We start from the raw sequence: 19847 nt of genomic DNA, 5'->3' as shown, positions 1-19847 counted from the left end.
AGCGCTGACATCGGTGCATGTGCAGAATGCACGGAGACTTCGGCCCGGACATCGGCGCATGTGCAGAACGCACAGAGACTTCAGCGCTGACATCGGCGCATGTGCAGAATGCACAGAGACTTCAGCCCGGACATCAGTATATGTGCAGAATGCACGGAGACTTCAGCGCCAACATCGGCACATGTGCAGAATGCACGGAGATTTCGGCCTGAACATCGGCACATGTGCAGAATGCACGGAGACTTCGGCCAGGACATTGGCACATGTGCAGAACGCATGGAGACTTCAGCACGGACATCGGCGCTTGTGCAGAGCCGTACAGAGAATTCCACGCAGACATCTGCACATGCACAGAACTGCATGAAGACCAGCACTGACAGAATGGTGCGGACACCAGCGCATGTGCAGAACCGCACAGATGTCATTGCATGCCCTGATTGGTGTGAAGATTTTGGCATAGACTTTGGCGCATGCGCAGAACCAAGTGTGCAAACTGATCCCTGCTGGAATCGCGCTATTGGGGACAGAGGTAAGCATTCTTAAAAATATAATTCCGTGCTTCTTCAGCAACGTTATAGACAAATCGCACACTGAAACATGCATTATCCCAGAATGACCTGTACTTGTCACTCTAAAGGCACTCATCAGATATACTGGAACAAAAATTTATCAACAAATTGAGTAGAATTTGTGCAGCCTGTTGCGCAGCACAATGCTGAGGAAGAAAGTAAATCGTAAAATCTGGGTCTTCTGGTTATTGCTATATATTTTATATTTTCAAACCAAATTGTAATAAATAGCTACATAAACTATCTACTTAAAACATTGTCACTTTAACCAATATATAAAACAATTATTTACTTTATAAAATCAATTAATCAATTCATAGACAAAGTTAATACAAATATTCACAATTTTCTAGTAAATTTTATGACTTGTTACCACAGTGGCTCAGTGGTTAGCACTGCAGCCTCACAGCGCTAGGGACATGGGTTTGATTCGATCCTCCATGTTTGTGTGGAGTCTGCGTGAGTTTCCACCGAGTACTCTGGTTTCCTCCCATAGTCCAAAGATGTGCAAGGTGGGTGGATTGGCCTTGCTAAATTACCCACCGTGCTCAGGGGTGTGTAGGTTAGAAGTATTGGCCGTGGGGGTTGGTAGGGGGATGGGTCTGGATGGAATGGTCTTCAGAGGGTTGGTGTGGACTTGTTGGTCCAAATTGCCTGTTTGCACATTACTGGGATTCTAATTCTAATTCTTCCATTCTCAATTAATATCTTTGTTAGTTATTTATGTCACTATTGTTCTTGGAAACCGTGTCGCTCAATTTTTAATTTATCCGAGAACAGAAAAAACTAACATATACACAACTGTTTGAAGGGAGCAGGACAAGGTAATACACTTTGCTCAGCTAAGAGCAGCCTAGATTACAAAAGTTGGACATCGTAGTGTTGTGACCCCACCTCTGGACTTGAACGCCTCGGTTCAAGTCCCAACTGCTCCAAAGTATCATAACATGACTGAACTGGTTGATTAAAAATATCGACCATACAAAAATAAGGAAGTTAATCGAAACCTTCAAACCTTATTGGCTAGATCTTGACTGGAGTGTTGCATCCAATTCTTGGCATCATATTACATGAATCACCTGATGACGGAGCAGTGCTCCAAAAGCTAGTGCTTCCAAATAAACCTGTTGGACTATAACCTGTTGTTGTGTGATTTTTAACTTTGAACATATTACATGAAGGATGCCCAGGTGTTGAAAAGGACATAGAGAAGATTTACATGAGCGGCATCAAGGATGAAGACAATCAATTATGTTGAGGGATTAGAAATGTTGTTAATGATTCTCTTAAAGCAGAAAAGGTTTAGAAGGGATAAATACAATTGTCCAAAACCAGGAGATGTTCTGATAAAATAAGTAAGAAGAAACTGTTTTCACATCTACTGGTAAAGGATCAGAGGACCAGATATAAAATAAAGCCATAAGGGAAATTATGATTTTTCTTTTAATCTGGTAAGCTTTTAAGATCTTGAATGCTTTGCCTGAAAGGGATGTAAGAAGCAGACTCAACAGTGCTTTCTAAAAACGAATTGGATACATCCATGAAACAGAACAAAAATGTCATGCTGTGCAGCAGAGCCTGGGGAAACAAAATTAAAATAAATAACTCCTTCCAAACGCTAGGGCAAGAATGATGGGCCAAATGTCTGTCCTCTGCATTGAATGTTTCTATCACAACAGAAAAATGACCATCATCTGATCTTTTTGTGGCTTCTATAACTTCATTGCTAAAGCATTAGAACTTCTTCTAAATTCACCACTGATAAATTACACATCTTCCTTTTAATCACACTAGATTTACCAAATTTTAATTGTTTTGACTCATTACACTTACCGTACAGTTCTTTGATGCCTTTGAACTGGAAAATCAAATCCTTGACTTTGCTTGGAAGCCCATAAAAAGGTCCTATATCAGCCCCTGAAGTGGCTTCAATGGTTTTCATAGCAACATTTATTTCCTCAGAAAGAGCAATCTCCTTCATTTTTTTACTCCTGGATGCCTTGGATGTGGGTGCCATAGCATTTCCAGCCATTGCATTTTTCATCTGATCCTTTAGGCTCATCCGTCTACTTGTCCCAGAATTTGTAGTCCTTGATTGGTTTTGTACTATGTTCAAATTTAATGTTTCATTCTCCAAAACTGAAGGAACATCAGGGGGGTCAGTGAGACAACAGTTCAATACTCTATTTGTTTCTGATTGTAACTCTTTGGTTTCATACTTCCTCAGTGGTGAGTTAAATTGATCCGATAATGCAAGTTGAGAGCTTGGTAACTCATCGGTTTCATCTGGGCTTCGAGGATGCATTACAGAGAAGCCTTCAATACAAATCTGCTCACTTGCAGCATTACTGTTCTGACCACTTTTCTGACCAATTAAGGAGTCTTTAACTGCCTCACCAGTAGCAAAGGGCACATTCTTTGCAGGATGCTTGCGCATATTGTTTTTATCATTTTGCAAATAATTAAGCAAGTTGAGATTCTGATAGGTCATCAGAAATTCTGCAGCAGTATCCTTCCTGTCTTCCTTTCCACTTTCTGCTTGGCTTCTACCCACATCTTCAAGTTGTGCCAAAAAGCCACTGTCATCTGCAAAGCTATCATAATCCCCAAACAGGTCTTCCTGACTGTCCAACTGAAAAAGAGTCAATTAGAGATTGATTATGCATCTCTTAAATCAATTAGCAATAAGCCTTGCCTCACATAGGCCAATCAGTATGTCCTAGGCATACAGCATGGAAACAGATTCTTTGGTCCAACTTGTCTACGCTGATCAAGTTTCCCAAACTAAACCAGTCCCACTTGCCTTCATTTAGCCCATATCCCTCTACACCTTTCCTATTCATGTACCTATCCAAATGTCTCTTACATGTCGTAACCATATCTCAATCTACCAGTTCCTCTGACAGTTCATTGTAAATACAAACCAACCTGTGTTAAGAAGTTGCCCCTCAGGACCCTTTTAAATCTTCCTCATCTTACCTTAAAAATAGACCCCCTAGTTTTGAATTCCCGCACCCAAGGGAAAAGACCTTTGCTATTCACCTTATCTATGCTCCTCATGATTTAATAAACCTCTATAAGTCACCCTTCAACCTTCTACGCTCCAGTGAAAATAGTTCCAGCCTCTCCTTGTAACTTAAACTCTCTAGTCCCAGCAACATCTGGTAAATCTTTTCTGAACCTTCTCCAATTTAATAATATCCTTCCTATAGCAGGGTGACTAGAATTCTACACAGTACTCCAGAAGTGGCCTCACAAACATTCTGTACTACCTCAACATGATGTCCCAACTCCTATATTCAATGGTCTGAGCAATGAAGGCAAGCGTGCTAAACACCTTCTTAAACATCCTATATATATATATATAAAAAAATATATATATTTTTTTGATGCAACTTACAAGGAACTATGTACCTGAACCCATAGGTCTTTCTGTTCAACAACATCTGTTAATACTGTGAGTTGCAGCTCTGAAAAAGTTAATGTGCAGCAGCTTTCAGTGATTGAGGCATCGACCAAGTTTGAAAATTAAGTCACTCGGCTGCCCAAATGGATGTAAAGACTCCAGAAATATTAGAGAGACACCAGAGACCAAAACAATATTGTATAATGACCAGATGATCATGATTTTATGATGATGCTTGATGGATGAAAATTGGTCTGGAAACCACAGATAACTCCTCTACTCTTCTTAAAATAGTGCAAAACATTCTTTGAATCCACCCAAACAGGTAGAGGATCTTAGTTTAATGTTCTTACTTGAAAGAAAGCACCTCTGATAGAGCAAGACACCCTCAGCACTGCACTGGAGTGCTAGCCTTCCCGCTTATTGCTCAAAATGAGGAGTGCCCCTGTGACAGGTATACATGTATATTTTTTGGTATAAACATGGATAGAGTAATTTAACATGGAAAGATAAAAACAGTAGAACTTGTGACTTTAAAAATAAGAACTACATTATTTTTCTCCCCTTTCTTCACTTCAACTTACAACAAGGACTACACTTAAACTTGATATCCTGCAGTAATTTTGACTGTGTGTAGTGGAGTGAAATAGGTGAAAGTGATTCAGTAACCTGTTTTATATATATCTGGCTGCTGACTAGTTTTAATTTTTTTGCGCAAGGTAAAAATTATTACACTGCACCCAGTGTGTAATAACATGGGAGTTCATTTAGCGTATTTTTATAAAGTGTTAATATATAATATGCAAATAGATTTCAAATTATTTATCTTGCATTTGTGTCATCAAAAAATGGGTTGAAAATGTTGAGCACTGAGGACTTGGGCAACACAGAAGAGTGATTTCAAGTAGTGAAAGGAGGTTAAACGAATATTATTGCATCCACTAGAACTTTTTTCAGAGAGGACAGTTATGGGTAAAGGGAGAAGATCATCACCTGACAGAATTTTAACAGTGTTCTTTATTAAACGTTAACACATTCTTCTTGAGAAATTTTAGCTAATAAACATGCAGTGTTGATAGACAATAAACTCCTCAGCACATATAACCCTCTGAATCTAAGCAACAACATGAATTACCAAACAGATTCATTGCATTAATCCATCCTCCATGTACCAGTAGTCTGTGACATTAGTCTTCTATTTCTACATAAGTACATGACTTGTGGACTTTGGGAAATCTGTTGTGTTTCTTGTGTTTTGTACATCTTTACGTGTCCTTTGTATAAGCCAATTAGGTCTTGAACACCTCTTTCAGCTTGGCCTTTGTTGTGCATGTTGCTTTTCAATCAATCTAGATCTTTCTTGTGGATGTTTGTTATATATTCTTTACATGCCTCATGCACACCTGATTTGTACCTCTAACGCATTCTCTGTCAAGTTTATCTGTTTTGAAACTTTTACCCAAGTTTCTTCTGTAGTTATAAGAAATAGTAGATTTGCACGTCTGGTAAATCCTCTCAATATTGTGTGCTGTGGTACCTGCTCCATGTAATCCTTGTTCAGTGATGTTTCAGGATGTATCTCTTCCTCTCCCTTCACAATCATTTCAGGAAGACTCATGCAGTTAGTGTTCTTTTTCTTGCTTGGTGATGGTCTTTTGTAAATTTTCTCCCTAGCTCGTTTCCGTTTTGTATCCTGCCTCTGGTCCATGTTAAGACATTTGAAGTATCACACTGGCTCTGTCAAGGGACCAAGGCTAAAGACAATTCCTACTCCACAGCATCCCCCAGGAAAACTCAATCAGACTGTAATTTTTTCATTTGTATTGGAACTGTCAGAATTACACTAAATATGTGCAGCATGCAATAAATGAAATCACACATGCAACGTTTGCAATCAGTCCAGAGTTCAAGTTAATCTGGTTTTTCAAACTCACAGTTGAACAGTTAAAATCGCTTTCAGTGTTCACACTCACAGCCAAATGTTCACACTCATTATAGAACATTCACAATATCATCCAGTGTTCACACTCACAATCCAATGTTCAAGCTCACAATGGAACATCCACAATATCATTCAGTATTCACGCACACAGTCCAATGTACACACTCACAATGGAACATCCACAGTAGCATTCAGTGTTCTTACTCACAGCCCAACGTTCACACCCACAATGGAACATCCACAATATCATCCAGTATTCACACTCACAATGGAACATCCACAATATCATTCAGTATTCACACTCACAGTCCAATGTACATGCTCACAATGGAACATCCACAATAGCATTCAGTGTTCACACTCACAATCCAATGTTCATGCACACGACGGAACATCCACAATACCAATCAGTGTTCACACTCACAATGGAACATCTACAATATTGTTCAGTGTTCACACTCACAACCCAAAGTTCACACTCACAGTGGAACATCCACAATCTCGTTCAGTGTTCACATTCACAACCCAATGTTCACACACACAGTGGAACATCCACAATACCAATCAGTGTTCACACTCACAATGGAACATCCACAATATTGTTCAGTGTTCACACTCACAGTGGAACATCCACAATCTCGTTCAGTATTCACATTCACAACCCAATGTTCACACTCACAGTGGAACATCCACAATATCATTCAGTGTTCACACTCACAGCCAAAGGTTCACACTCATAGCCCAATGTTCACACTCACTATGGAACATCCAAAATATTATTGACTGTTCACACTCACAAATGAACAGCTGCCATCACATGCAGTATTCACTCACATCCCGATGTTCATACGCACAAAGCAGCAGCCAGTGCAACACCGGTAGGGCAACATGATCCCGCTAAAGTGACAGTTTAAATTCAAACGTCGGCAACCGTGAGGGTTGGCACCGAAAGCAGGCCGCCTTCGCCCCGCCCCTTCTACACGTCTCGCCCAATGACATCAGGGTGACCTGGTGGGGCAGGGCTCGCCGATGACGAAATTCTCCGGCGGGCATTGCCATTCAGGTCATCGAGTTCAACGCGCATGCGCCTATCTGGGTAACGGCCCTCCATGAAGGCTTGTTTGCGCGTGCGTGTGTTGTGCTGGTTTCAGCGGGATGTGGCGGGCCTTGAGGAAATGGCGTCCAGGTAAACAAGGGGAATGTAAATTCCTCGGGAGTAATACTAAAGTGAGAAAGTGAACTCGGTGTTTTTACATCTCTTACAAGACTCAAGACGTCATGAACGTTTGACTGAGGCTAGTTAGGCCGCATTGTTATCCTTACATTTTCGTATATATATAAAAGATCAGTGGTTAGGCCCAACTGGGATGTAGTGTCCTGCTCTGGGCACTAGACTTTAGGAAGGTAATCAGTACTTTATTTAGGATGCAAAGGGTTCACTTAGATTTATTCTAGGGCTGAAGGACTTAACTCATCCATGGAATCTAGCACTGCTGACCTTGAAGCAAAGGGCATATTTCAATAGAAGTGTTCAAAATCATGCTGGGTGTTAGTCAGAGTAGAGAAATCATGTTTTAGCTGGCAGAAGAGCTGATGACAGAAAACATAAATATGAAATCATTGGCTGAAGAGCCAGGGGTGAGTTGAAATTTCTTTTCAACATAGTGTGATAAGACACTGAATGAAAGTGGCCGGAAGTTACTCTCAAACTATTTGTTGAATAGTTGAAAGTGGTACATTTGCAGGGCTGTGAGGAAAAAGTGGTATTAAATGGGGCCAACTTTGAAACAGTAGATACTGGTACAATTATGTGCAGAAATTCAAGTGTGACAACCCAGTACAGAAAGTATTGGACCTTTCAAATGTTGATCTCGTGCTCGCTCGCTTTGCTCTGTGGATCTTCTCTATGTATGGACTCTGTTCTGCCACCTTATGCCCATTTTATGGTGTGATCTGCTTTTACAGCATGCAATATAACACTTTTTACTGTATCTCACTACATGTGACAAATCAATAAATCAAATCAAACTATTATTCTCTGATTTTTTTTGAGCCCGACTATGCAGAAAGTGCATCAGGGTGGTGCCAGGAGTGGGAAACCAGTTGTGAGAAGATGCTGGGACTTCTCCCAGTGAGCCACAGAATATTTAATGGAAGATTTTAAGATTAGACAACTTGTTTCCAGGCTACACATTGGGAGGTTGGGGCATGGTGGTAGTAGAAGAAAGAGAATCAATTTAAGATGATCATTGCAAATGTAGAAAATGTTTAGGAGGACTTCCATTATACAGGGAGTTGTTGGAACATGGAGTCCCTTATGGTAGTAAATTAAGATGTAGAACATGGTGAGAGAGCACAACAATTGAATTTACTTTTGGATTGTAATAAGACTGAGAGTGTGGTGCCTTGGGATTAATTTGCTCAATCCAAAAATATTTGTTCCTCTGAGACAGGCAAGAAGGGGTAAGATTAAGGAGCCTTGGATGATGAGAACAGAGGAGCTTCTCGTCAAAAGGAAGAAGGCAGCTTGTGTAAGGTGAAGGAAGCAAGGATCTAGCACAGCTTTAGAGGATTACAGGGTTAACAGAAATGAGCTCAGGAATGGACTGAGGAGAGCCAGGGGGGGGCATGAAAAGGCTTGGCAGGAAGGATTAGGGAGAACCCAAAGGCATTTTACTCATACATGAGGAATAAGAGAATAATCAAGGAGAAGGTAGGGCCGGTCAGGGATAGTGTAGGGAACTTGTGCATGGAGTATAATCAGATAAGGGAAGCCCTAAATGAGTTTTTTGCTTTGGTTTTCACTAAAGAAAGGGACCTTGTGAATGAGAACTTTGAGAAGCTAGGAAACAGGCTTGAACAGATCAAGATCGATGAAGTTGATGTGCTGGAAATTTTGGCAAACATTAAGATTGATCAGTCCTGGGGCCAGACCAGATTTATCCTAGGTTGCTCTGGGAAGCGAGAAAGGAGGTTGCTAAGCTGCCGGCGAACATCTTTGTTTCCTCACTCTCCACGAGAGTCACAAGATTGGAGGGAGGCAAATGTTGTTCCTCTTTTCAAGAAGGGGAATAGGGAAGTCCCTGATAATTACAGACCAGTCAGTCTTGGGTCTGTGGTCAGCAAGGTTTTGGAAAGAATTCTGAGAATAGGATTTATGACTATATGGAAAAGCATAGCGTGATTAAAGACAGCACGACTTTGTGAAGAGCAGTCATGCCTTACAAAATCTTATTGAGTTCTTTGAGGAGGTGACGAGACAGGTTGATGAAGTTTTGAGCAGTGGATGTGGTGTATGTGGACTTCAACAACAAGGCATTTGATAGGGTTCCCAATGGTAGGCTAATCATAAAGTCGGGAGGTATGGGATACAAGAAGATTTGGCTGTCTGGATTCAGAATTGGTTGACTGACAGAAGGCAGAGCGTGGTTGTAGATGGAAAGTATTCTGCCTGGAGATCAGTGGTGAGTGGTGTTCTGCAGGGCCTCTGCTCTTTGTAGTTTTTATAAATGACTTGGATGAGGAGTTTGAGGGGTGTGAGTAAATTTACCGATGACACAAAAGTTTGAGGTTGATAGTATCAGGGGCTATTGCAGGCTGCAGCGTGTCATAGACAGGATGCAGAGCTGTGCTGAGAAATGGCAGATGTAGTTCAACCTGGATAAATGCGAAGTGATGCATTTTGGAAGGTTGAACTTGAATGCTGAATATAGGATTAAAGGCAGGATCCTTGGCAGTGTGGAGTAACAGAGGGATCTTGGTGTTCAAGTGCATAGATCCCTCAAAGTTGCCACCCACGTGAATAGGGTTGTGAAGAAAGCATATGGTGTTTTGTCTTTCGTTAATAGGAAGATTGAGTTTAAGAGCCACGAGGTTTTGCTGCAGCTCTACAAGTCCCTGGTGAGACCACACTTGGAATATTGTGTTCAGTTCTGGTCGCCCTGTTATAGAAAAAATATGGAGATTTTGGAGAGGGTGCAAAGAAGGTATACCAGGTTGGTGCCTGGAGAGCTTGTCTTATGAAGAGAGGTTGACTAAGCTTGGACTTTTCTCTCTGGAGAGGAGGAGGATGAAGAGAGGTGACCTGATCGAGGTATTCAAAGTAATGAGAGGCATGGATAGAGTCAATAACCAGAGACTTTCCCTAGGGCAGGATTGATCGGAACAAGGGCTCATAGTTTTAAGCTATTAGGAAAGTATAGAGGAGACGTCAGAGGTAAGTTCTTTCCGCAGACATATGTGAATGCATGGAATGCGTTGCCAGCGGTGGTGGTGGAAGCAGAGTCATTAGGGACATTTAAGTGACTGATGGACATGGACTGCAGTGATTTGAGGGGTGCATCGGTTAGGTTATTTTATTTTAGATGAGGAATAATCCTTGGCACAACTTTGTGGGTTGAAGGGCCTGTTCTGTGTTGTACTTTTCTATGTTCTAGGGTCACCGCAGATACAGTGTGCTGAATTCCCTCTCGTAATTGTAAACTTATGTTTTTCTCAATTACTTAAAGTACATAATAGAAATCTAAAAATGGGAAAATTCTGAAACCGTACAGGCAGTGTGTACAGAAACCATACAGGGTCTATGACAAGAACAGATGTTTGATATAACCCTTCATAAATTCTGAACTGATTTTGATATTTGCTTTAATTGCTTAATTTAGGAATACAACAAAAGTGTTGACTTCCCCCTGCAGATACTTATTGTTTATGCATTTTAAGCATTTTCTGCTTTTGTTTCAGATTTATCAATGTTTGCAGTCTAAAATTGTTACTTCTAAATTTGCATTGTATCTTAAAGGTACCTTGAACCAAGAATAATACTTCAAGGTTATCCATAAACAATTGTAAGGTTGTCTTCAATCCACTACATTTTTAATGTGTGGCAATGATTGTAAGTAAGAAACAGTACTCATTACACCTTTAAAATTCATAAATAATTTGGCATTGGTTAAAAAGAAATTCTTGAGTTTGGCATTAAAACCCAGAATTTTCACAAACCTTTGGCTGAAGATTTGGTGCTGGATGTATGTGCATTACATTTGAGATGTTCATCAACACTTTATGTGCAGTACGCTAGTACCAAAGGCATGCAAATCTGAGAGAACTTTTCTTATCATTTTTAATGGGTGATTCCCACCACACCCCCCACCCCCAATGGATTAGACTCGGTTCATCAACAAAACTCATCACTGTTTCAGAGCAACCTGACCTTGGATAGACTACTTTGGAGAACACACATTAAATTGATTGTAGGTGCTCTCGGACCTCAAATAGTTCCTCTGCCTTTAACTTGCATTGTGTAGTAACTGTGAATTGGACAGGAAATTTCTCTGTGCTTGTTCAACTGTATGAAAATTTTGGTGGGGCATGCCCAGGAACTATCAGATATTAGTCTTCTGGATAGTAAGATGATGATGATCTTCCATAAGAGTCTGGATTTATACAATAATTACTTTGACAATTTCTACTTTTAAAATGTCTGATGTATTTAGATACCTGGCATGTTAAATTGACTGCAGTAGTTTGAAATGGCTTCACAAATGAAACCCTGGTTTAAAACCTAAAGTTGAACTCCAGCCCCAGGGGGTAATGATTTTGACTTACAGCATTATAGTAACCACATACACCTGAAAGTTGGTCAACAATTATTACAATACTACTGGAGGAGTGTGCTAGAAATCAAGCTGTGCCAAAAATGCAAATGTATTATGTATTCACAAAATGATCAAACGTTTTCTCTTTTGTTCTAGATAATAATAAAAGACATTCACCTGGTATTTTCAAAATAGCATATTTCTTAAAGGCAGAATATTTTCTTACAATAACTTGGAAAACCAGTTAAGAACAATGCTATATAAACTGTGTAGAAATAAGATATATCTCCCTTTATTCCAAAACAGCTGCACACACACATACACGTCCAATGTTGAAAGTGAGGGCACTCTTTTTGTTTACAAACCAGCCCTGTAACTGCCACATGTAGGTGTGTAATGAGAAAAACCCAGCACCTCAGTGGAGAAGCTATTGCTAGGTAATGAACAGCAGATCCTTAAGGACTTTACTAAACTGTTGGTCCAATTATTAAAGTGATGAAACCTATCTTTCATCTCTCCTTTAAAAAAACTTTGGCTTCTATTCGCGACAAAGTCAGATGATTTCTATAAATGGTAGACAGTCCTGAATTCTTTTAAGTTCCAAGAAATCACATGGTGAGCCTCTTGACACCTAGGTATTGTCCAAATCTTCCATTTTGCAAGTCTTTCTATCCAAAAAAAAATTTGTGTGTCTAACAATTCACATATTTCTTATTTGCTTGCTTTGTAGTATACTGGCAAAAGGGGATCAGCACTCATTGTATTCCATCGACCAGTAACACTTCTGATATGGTAAGAAAGCATTATCTGTGAATGCCGTCAATTGATTTTCAATTCTAACTGTTCATCATAGCATACCTTTCTGGGTGCAATGATCAGACAAAGTTGAGAGAACTATGTACTCTACTACCAAATCTGTTTCTGTGGATCATGATAAGTATGTGATTATGTTCTAACTTCTCTTCTGCATTGAAATTTGGTGATATTGTATGGGAGTTAACAGAACAGGATTGATGTTCTTTATCTCTTGTAAAAGGATTTATTTTTTGACTTTTTCGGTGATCATTGAGTAAATACATTGAGTAGTGTTACTGATCTGTTGCATATGATGAAAAATTCTAGGGTTCAATTATTAATCACATCAACATGTAATCTGACTGTTAAAGTTTTTTGTATCTGAAAGCCCAAGTTCACTCAAACCAAAATGGGTAATACAGATGAACAGAGTTTCACTCCAAAATTAACTCATTGTTTGAGAACATTTTTGAAATGTCTCTGAGAATATAAACAACATTATTTTATTTGTACCCTTTACTTGTTTTTCCTTTTTCTTCTGACAATGATTTTCATATTTTTCTATATTGCATATCTTCTTTCAACCATCTTCCAACTAACTAACTTACCTGTGTCTTCCTAAAATTGTTAGCAGTCTCCCCATAGTTTGCTCTTTCCTTAATCACCTTTAATTCCAATGCTTTCTAATACTGACCTGACCAGCTTCTCATTCTTCACTCTGGTTTGATTTTGGATCATTTAGAATTCTGCTGCCAGTGTCGTTTTCCACATCTAGTCCTATTTTCTCATCACGACTATTCTTGTTGACCTGCAATGATATTTAAAGTTCTCATCCTTATGTTCAAATTCCTCATGACTTTACCTCTCCCAACCTCTTAACGATTCTAGCCCTATAAATTCTCCATCTAAATCACTTGTCGTGTGTGTGACTCTGGACTCTTCTCCATCCTCTCCTCATTATTCCCCACTCTGATTGAGAATATCTTCTGACAACTAAACCCCCCGGATGAAATTTCTTCACTGAACCCTTCTGACTCATCAGTTTTCTCATCTCATTAAAACCCCCTCTTTGGCAAAATTTTGGCCATATCCCTGTGCGCTTGAAAATAATATGTTAACATTTTCTTTATATCAACAATTTATCTAATAATTTGTTGAAAATTACATATGATAATTGTCCTAATGGGAAAGAAATAGTAAGAGATGAAGAGCAAAATTTTCTATTTTATTTTCTTACGTTGTGACTGATGCTATGTTGTGAACAACTCAAATGTTCTGTTGTATCTATGAATGAAGGAGGGAAAATGGCTAGAGCACTGTTTTAAATGTCTACTTTCTTACAGCCAATGACGTTGGAAAATCCTTACAAAGAACCCCCCAAGAAATGCATTCTGTGTGGTGTTTCAGTGGACTACAAGAACGTACAGGTTTGTCCCTATTACTCACTGGGTATTGAAAAGAGACGTAAATGAGATTTTTTTTAAAAAGCTAAGCGTAAGTAGTCGGTGAGTTAAGCCATTGAAGGCATGCAGTTGAGGCTGCCTCAGTGAATATTTTTAAGGCAAAGGAAGAATTTTGAATGGTATAGGAATTGAGAGTTATGGTGGGGGGGGGGGGTGGGTAAGTGAAGCTGAGACCATGAAAAGATCAGCCATGATCTTATTGAAAGGCAGAGCAGGCTCACTGGGCCGGATGGCCTCCTCCTGCTCTATTTTCTTAAGTTTTTATGTTGTGATGATTCCAGCCTCTGCCACCTTTCAGGCAATAAGTCCCAGTATAAAGCAAAATATTACTGATTTTGGGAACACTAAGTATCTCTGACAGCATGTGTTGGGAGAGGCACAGAGTTAATGTTTCAGGCTGATGACCTTTCAGTAGAACCGAGAGCAGGAAGTTGGTTTTATAGAACAGAAAGAGGCCCATTGTGTCTGCATCAGTTATTAAAAGCCTACCTAGTCTTAAGCCTTGTATATGATGGCACTTTAAGTGATCCTGAATATTTCTGAAATGTGATGGTTCCTGCCTGTAGCACCCTTTTAGACATGGGCTCGAGACACTCATCCTAGCTGCTCATAAAGGTCAACCGCACTTTAGAGATGACTTGGAGGTGCCTTAGGGTGGACAAAGTTAAAAATCACACAACACCAGTGTATAGTCCAATAGGTTTGTTTGGAAGCACTAGCTTTTGGAGCGCTGCTCCTTCATCAGGTGACTATGCATTAAGTAAGCAGCAGGATAGGATTTATTTCTACTATTTTGTGCTAATAGAAGTGAAATCTGAAGGATTGAACAGTTTCTCCAATCTGATTATCTGTTGTAATTCCAAGTCGGGTGCAATGGTATCCAAATGAAAATTGAAGCTTCCTCTACACAGTCTTGATTAAATATTAGCTCTGGTGTCAGTTTCAGAAGATCAGCTGTACTCAATCCTTATGAATTGTCTTATTGACGTAGCATAAATCATCTGTAAGTAAACAATGGGTCCGTGTCCACCAACGATCAATTTTACGCTACCAAGCTCAATGCACAACAAATGCCCAAAGCAAGTGAAAGTTTTAAGACTCACTTGCAATTGAAAAATAGATCTTCTCTAAAAAAGAGGATCTTGAGGATTGGTAGGACTGTAAATGGCTGGTTAAGACAAATATAAATTGACATGAACTTTGGAGTTTAGAAGTGATTATATAGGATCCTGACAAGATGAACTTGTAAAGCCTGATTCCTTTTGTAGATGATCCAGAACTAAGGAAGGTCATACAAAGATTAAGGGTTGTTCTTTTAGGACAGATTTGTTTTGAGCATTGTGAGACTTTGGAACTCTGCTTCAAAAGGCAGTGAAGGTAGTGTCATTGAATATTTTTAAGGCAGAAGTAGATTCTTGTTAAACAAGGAAATCAAAAGTAATTGTGAGATGGTGATATAGAATTCGAAACAAACAAATTGGCCATCATTTTATTGAATGGTGGAGCAAGCTCATTGGACCAAATGGCCAATTTCTACTAACTTGTACATTAATCCACTTCTTTTGGGTTTTTTTTGGTCAGCTTTTGTCCCAGTTTATATCTCCATATACGGGTCGTATCTTTGGGAGACACATAACAGGTAAGACACTATATACGTTTGAGTCTTCAGAGGTCCAAAGGAGAGAATTTTTTTTTTCATATTGGTAAAGCCACTCCGTTATATGTTTTTAAAAGTACAGTTTACATTAATGATCAGGGGATTCCAGCTGAGTTCGAGTTACAGCTGTCATTGAGGTGTTATTTGCTTTTCTTAGAATAATTAAGAGGATTTGAATACAAAAACTGGAGGCTAGGGCTCGGCAATACAGGGTATTGGTGAGGCTACATCTGGAGTACTGTGTACAATTTAAGGAAGGATATAGATGCACTGGGACAATTCTGAGAAGGTTTACTCAACCTATACCTGAATGGACCAATTGCCTTATGAGAAAGGTTAGACAAGCCATTGTTAGTAGAGAACAGTAGGAGCAGACCTGATTGAAACACACAAAGTCTTGACAGGTCTTGACAGAGTGGATGTGTAAGAATCTGGAACTAGTGTCACTGTTAAAAATAAGGAGTTGCCCATTTAAAACAGATGAGGTGAATTTTCTTTAAAGGCTTTGAAACACTTCCTGGAAAGGTAGAGGAAGCAAAGTCTTTAAAATATTGTAAGTAATTCAAATTTTTAAAAGTATATTTTTTTAAGGCAGAAGTAGGTAGATCTTTGGTAGGCATGGGGATGGAAAGGCTCTTGGGGGTAGTAGACAAAGCTTTTCACTGCCTCAGTACACGTGACAATAAATTCAATTCAATTCATTTCGATAATGTGGAGTTGCAGATACATTCAGATCAGCCATGATCTTATTAACTGGTCAAGTGGGCTCAAGGCTTGTTCCTGTTTCTTGTTTGTATGTTCAACATGTTGCTTTAAAAAAAACAATCCAAGGCTGAAGGAGCTTTTGATCCCTTTGTCTTCATGCTTAAATAAGTAAATACACCTGTTATTAAATACATATATTGGACAAATGTGCGAAGCTTTCTGAATGAATGTCTATGATTGTCACCTGTGTAGCAATCAAAAGATATGTCATGCAATTTGCTACAGTATTGTGAGTACAGTAAATACATTGTTTTAATTGTTATCTCTTTCTAGGTTTGTGTGGAAAGAAACAAAAACACATTTCCAAGGCCATCAAAAAAGCCCAGCAAATGGGTATGTGATGTAAAACTAATTTTATTTCTAAAACTAACATTGAATACCTTTGTTTAACTGTAATTTATTTTTCTGGATTTTGCTTTGGGAAGTGTATTACCCCAAAGGGATGGGGTGGAGCGGGAGGTTTGGGGACAAAAATTACCTTGTACTATCTCCACTATAACTAGGGTTGTTCCATTTCTTCCATTTAAAGATGATGAAATATTGCAATTTATTTTAAGACTTTGTTGTGTTTTATTCCTTATAGTTGCTTTGATATCAATACTAAAAATACAATTTACCAGTTTGAAAGTGGTCATTTTGACCTGCTCTTGTAACTATAAAGTATTACTCTGGATTATTTTTTCCACTTCCTTAGCTGTGATATCCTTCTATATACTCCAGGGCTTCCTTTGCAAGACCTAAATATCTCAGTCATTCCTCTTAACTCTGATCTCCTGCAGATCAGTCTCTTGGTTTTTTGACATAGTATACAGAGCATGAATATTTGCCTAGTATTTATATAACCAGAAGTGGATGTACTGCTAGCACTGTAGTCTGACCTAGAGACCCCTACAGTTTATGCTTCTTTTGACCACGCCTTACTTTTTGGCTATTAAATTTAATATTCACATTATTGATTGGACATGTTGAGAGTTGTCTACTTAGTCTGAACCTCACTGATCCTCCTCCTTAGTTATTTCAACATAGTTTAGATGCATTTGTGGTATGTTATCCTTTCTGTAACAATTTATTTTGCATTGGTCTGTAATTAGAATTCATCTGTTACTGTTATGCTACTGAGATATACAATTCATTTGGCAATTGGAGTTATTTCCTTTTGGTTGCATTCTAATGAAATAATTGTGATCTCAGCATTGAGCCTTGGGTACTCCCCACCCTAACTCAACTTATTCAAAATTTTTGAAGACCTAATGATATACCAAAGTTGAAGACTATTTGTTCCCATTGAAATGTTTGTCTCATTCACCTGTTCTGAGATTGTCGTCAGATGCTGATATTTTTATTATTGCTCTATTAATGATTCTCTCTTCCCTGTAGGATTTATGTCAGTCACGTTTAAAGATCCTGCTTTCCTAAAAGATCCAAATATTTGTGATTTCAAACTTCGAGAATGATCCTCAACCTCAGTGACTATTTATGGTGCAGTGCTCTGAAGATTTTCATTTTATATTTCTAGAATCAATAAAGTGTATTAAATGTTGATGCATGGAAAGATTTGTTCTACACAAATAAACTTTCAATGCAAAAGAGAATCTGTTTGAGATCTTCTCTTCTTGGACAATCCTTTGGGATTGAGGATAACCACTCTGGTGTTCTGGGTCCTCAGGTAAGAAAATAGTTCGATACTGAATTTTGGGCTTCCACATGCTTCTTTCACTTGACCTCCATCTTAGACTTCTCAAAGATGCTTGTAACAGGTGGCACCTTTGTGGATATATCCCCAGTTCAGTTAAGCTTGGGTTAGATATTCATGCAAATCAGTCACATTTATTGCATCTTTTTTCAGGGAGGGCATGAGATGTTCTTTGAATAGTTTTGTCCACCCTCCTTGTAGCTGCTTGCTGTAACAAAGCTTGGAATAGAGAGGTTGTTTGGACACCTGTCAGGCATATGGATAATGTGGTCTGCCCACTGCAGCTGATTAACTATAATCATACAAACAAAGGGCAAAGTGTAAGATCATGCCTGGTTTGATTTTTAACCTCAATTCTACATTCTTGTTCATCTCTAATAATCTTTCTACCTCTGCTTTAAAAATATTTAAAGGTTCTGTCAGTACTGCCTTTTTATGGAAGTGATTCTAAAGACTCGATCATTTAGAGGAAAAAAAGTATCCCTATCTCTGTTTTGAATAGGTGCCCCCTAATTTTTAAACTGTGCCCCCTACTTCTAAATTCTCCCACAAGAGGAGACAACCACTTGGACAAGTCCCCTCAGGCGATTAGTTGTTTTAACTCTGACTATAAATGCTAGAAGATGCAGGCCTAGTCTATCTAACCTAATCTTCTAAGGCAATCCACTCATTAAGGTGGTAAAACAATGACTGCAGATGCTGGAAACCAGATTCTGGATCAGTGGTGCTGGAAGAGCTCAGCAATTCAGGCAGCATCCGAGGAGCCCTGATGAAGGGCTTTTGCCCGAAATGTCGATTTCGAAGCTCCTCGGATGCTGCCTGAATTGCTGTGCTCTTCCAGCACCACTGATCCAGAATCCACTCATTAGTCTAGTAAATCTTTTATGAACTGTTTCCAACAATTTAACATCTGAAAGTCTGGTGACCAGTACTCCAGATGCAATCTCACCAATGTCATGTTCATCTAAAGCACAACTCCCTATTCTTGCACTCAATTTTCCTCACAATAAACCATAATGTTTGTAAATTACCAGAAGCCACCTTAAATTAATCTATTTATGAAATTTCAGTCAATTACTGAAAGAGTGACAACTTTATTGTATGTCGCAACTAAAATAACACCCTTCAATTAAGCGCGAATTAAGCTATGGGTCCAACCAATAGTGTCTTGTCTCTGGATGTCCTGGCTTCAATCCTTATGTAGTGTGGTTCTTCAAATTTCTGCTGCAGAAGAGTACTAAAGTTGAATTCTTATAGGACTTTGTCTGTGGAGTTTCTGATGTGACATTATTGATGATCCTCTAGATCCCATTCATCCATTACTTTTCTGCAGTCATCAAGTCTATAGCTTGCTGCCTTATCAGGAGTAACTTTTTTTGTTCCTTGCTACATTTTGGTGTTAGCTGGCTGTTCAAAGCATAGTGCAATTAACCACTTATGCAGGTAATCTTGAGGTGATGTCCTAAGTGGCCATTAGTCTCAGGGAGCAAGTTATCAAGCAGCTGTTACCTTCTTTCCCAGGAAACAATTGTTTGTGTTACTTAGACTCCTCAGGCATGGTTAATTGGCACATTGCTTTTAATTCCTTTAACAGCTTCTACTTGTCAAACAGTCATCAGACAAGCCTGATGCAGGAGCAGTGTCTCAAAAGGTAATGATTTCAAATAAACCTGTTGGACTGTAACCTGGTGTCATGTGACCTCTGGCACATCTATATGTAGAGCTGAAAATGTGTTGCTGGAAAAGTGCAGCAGGTCGGGCAGCATCCAGGGAACAGGAGAATCGATGTTTCGGGCATAAGCCCTTCTTCAGGAATGAGGAAAGTTTGTCCAGCAGGCTAAGATAAAAGGTAGGGAGGAGGGACTTGGGGGAGGGGCGTCGGAAATGTGATAGGTACTACAAACAAACCATTATCTCCCAGACCGTCCATAACCTCATCACCTCGGGGGATCTCCCATCCACC

The 19847-nt window shown here is 39.2% G+C and overlaps 2 protein-coding genes across 5 annotated transcripts in view; one reads left to right on the top strand and one right to left on the bottom strand.

Moving 5' to 3' along the window:
* The window catches only part of helq (helicase, POLQ like), a 53386-nt gene extending 46517 nt beyond the window's left edge, over positions 1-6869 (bottom strand). Inside the window, exons 1-3 of one of the 4 annotated variants that reach the window (XM_043674289.1) lie at positions 6715-6869; positions 5513-5712; positions 2403-3201 (exon numbers count right to left, since the gene is read on the bottom strand). In XM_043674289.1, coding sequence (XP_043530224.1) covers positions 2403-3201; positions 5513-5683 — 970 coding nt within the window. In that variant the 5' untranslated portion in view covers positions 5684-5712; positions 6715-6869. The remainder of the gene's footprint in view (positions 1-2402; positions 3202-5512; positions 5713-6714) is intronic. The other 3 variants (XM_043674290.1, XM_043674291.1, XM_043674292.1) reach the window with 3 other exon arrangements.
* Positions 6870-6973: 104 nt separating this feature from the next.
* Positions 6974-17783, top strand: mrps18c (mitochondrial ribosomal protein S18C). The gene is made up of 6 exons (XM_043674300.1): positions 6974-7103; positions 12242-12303; positions 13650-13733; positions 15351-15408; positions 16465-16524; positions 17569-17783. Exons 1-6 carry the CDS (start codon positions 7073-7075, stop codon positions 17643-17645), a joined length of 372 nt encoding a protein of 123 aa, XP_043530235.1. The 5' UTR covers positions 6974-7072; the 3' UTR covers positions 17646-17783.
* Positions 17784-19847: the final 2064 nt, after the last annotated feature.

This window comes from Chiloscyllium plagiosum, chromosome 32 (genome assembly GCF_004010195.1).
Source record: "Chiloscyllium plagiosum isolate BGI_BamShark_2017 chromosome 32, ASM401019v2, whole genome shotgun sequence".
In the NCBI taxonomy this organism is placed as follows: domain Eukaryota; kingdom Metazoa; phylum Chordata; class Chondrichthyes; order Orectolobiformes; family Hemiscylliidae; genus Chiloscyllium; species Chiloscyllium plagiosum.
The sequence above is the reverse complement of the archived record's forward strand: the minus strand, read 5'-3'. Positions and strand labels throughout refer to the sequence as shown.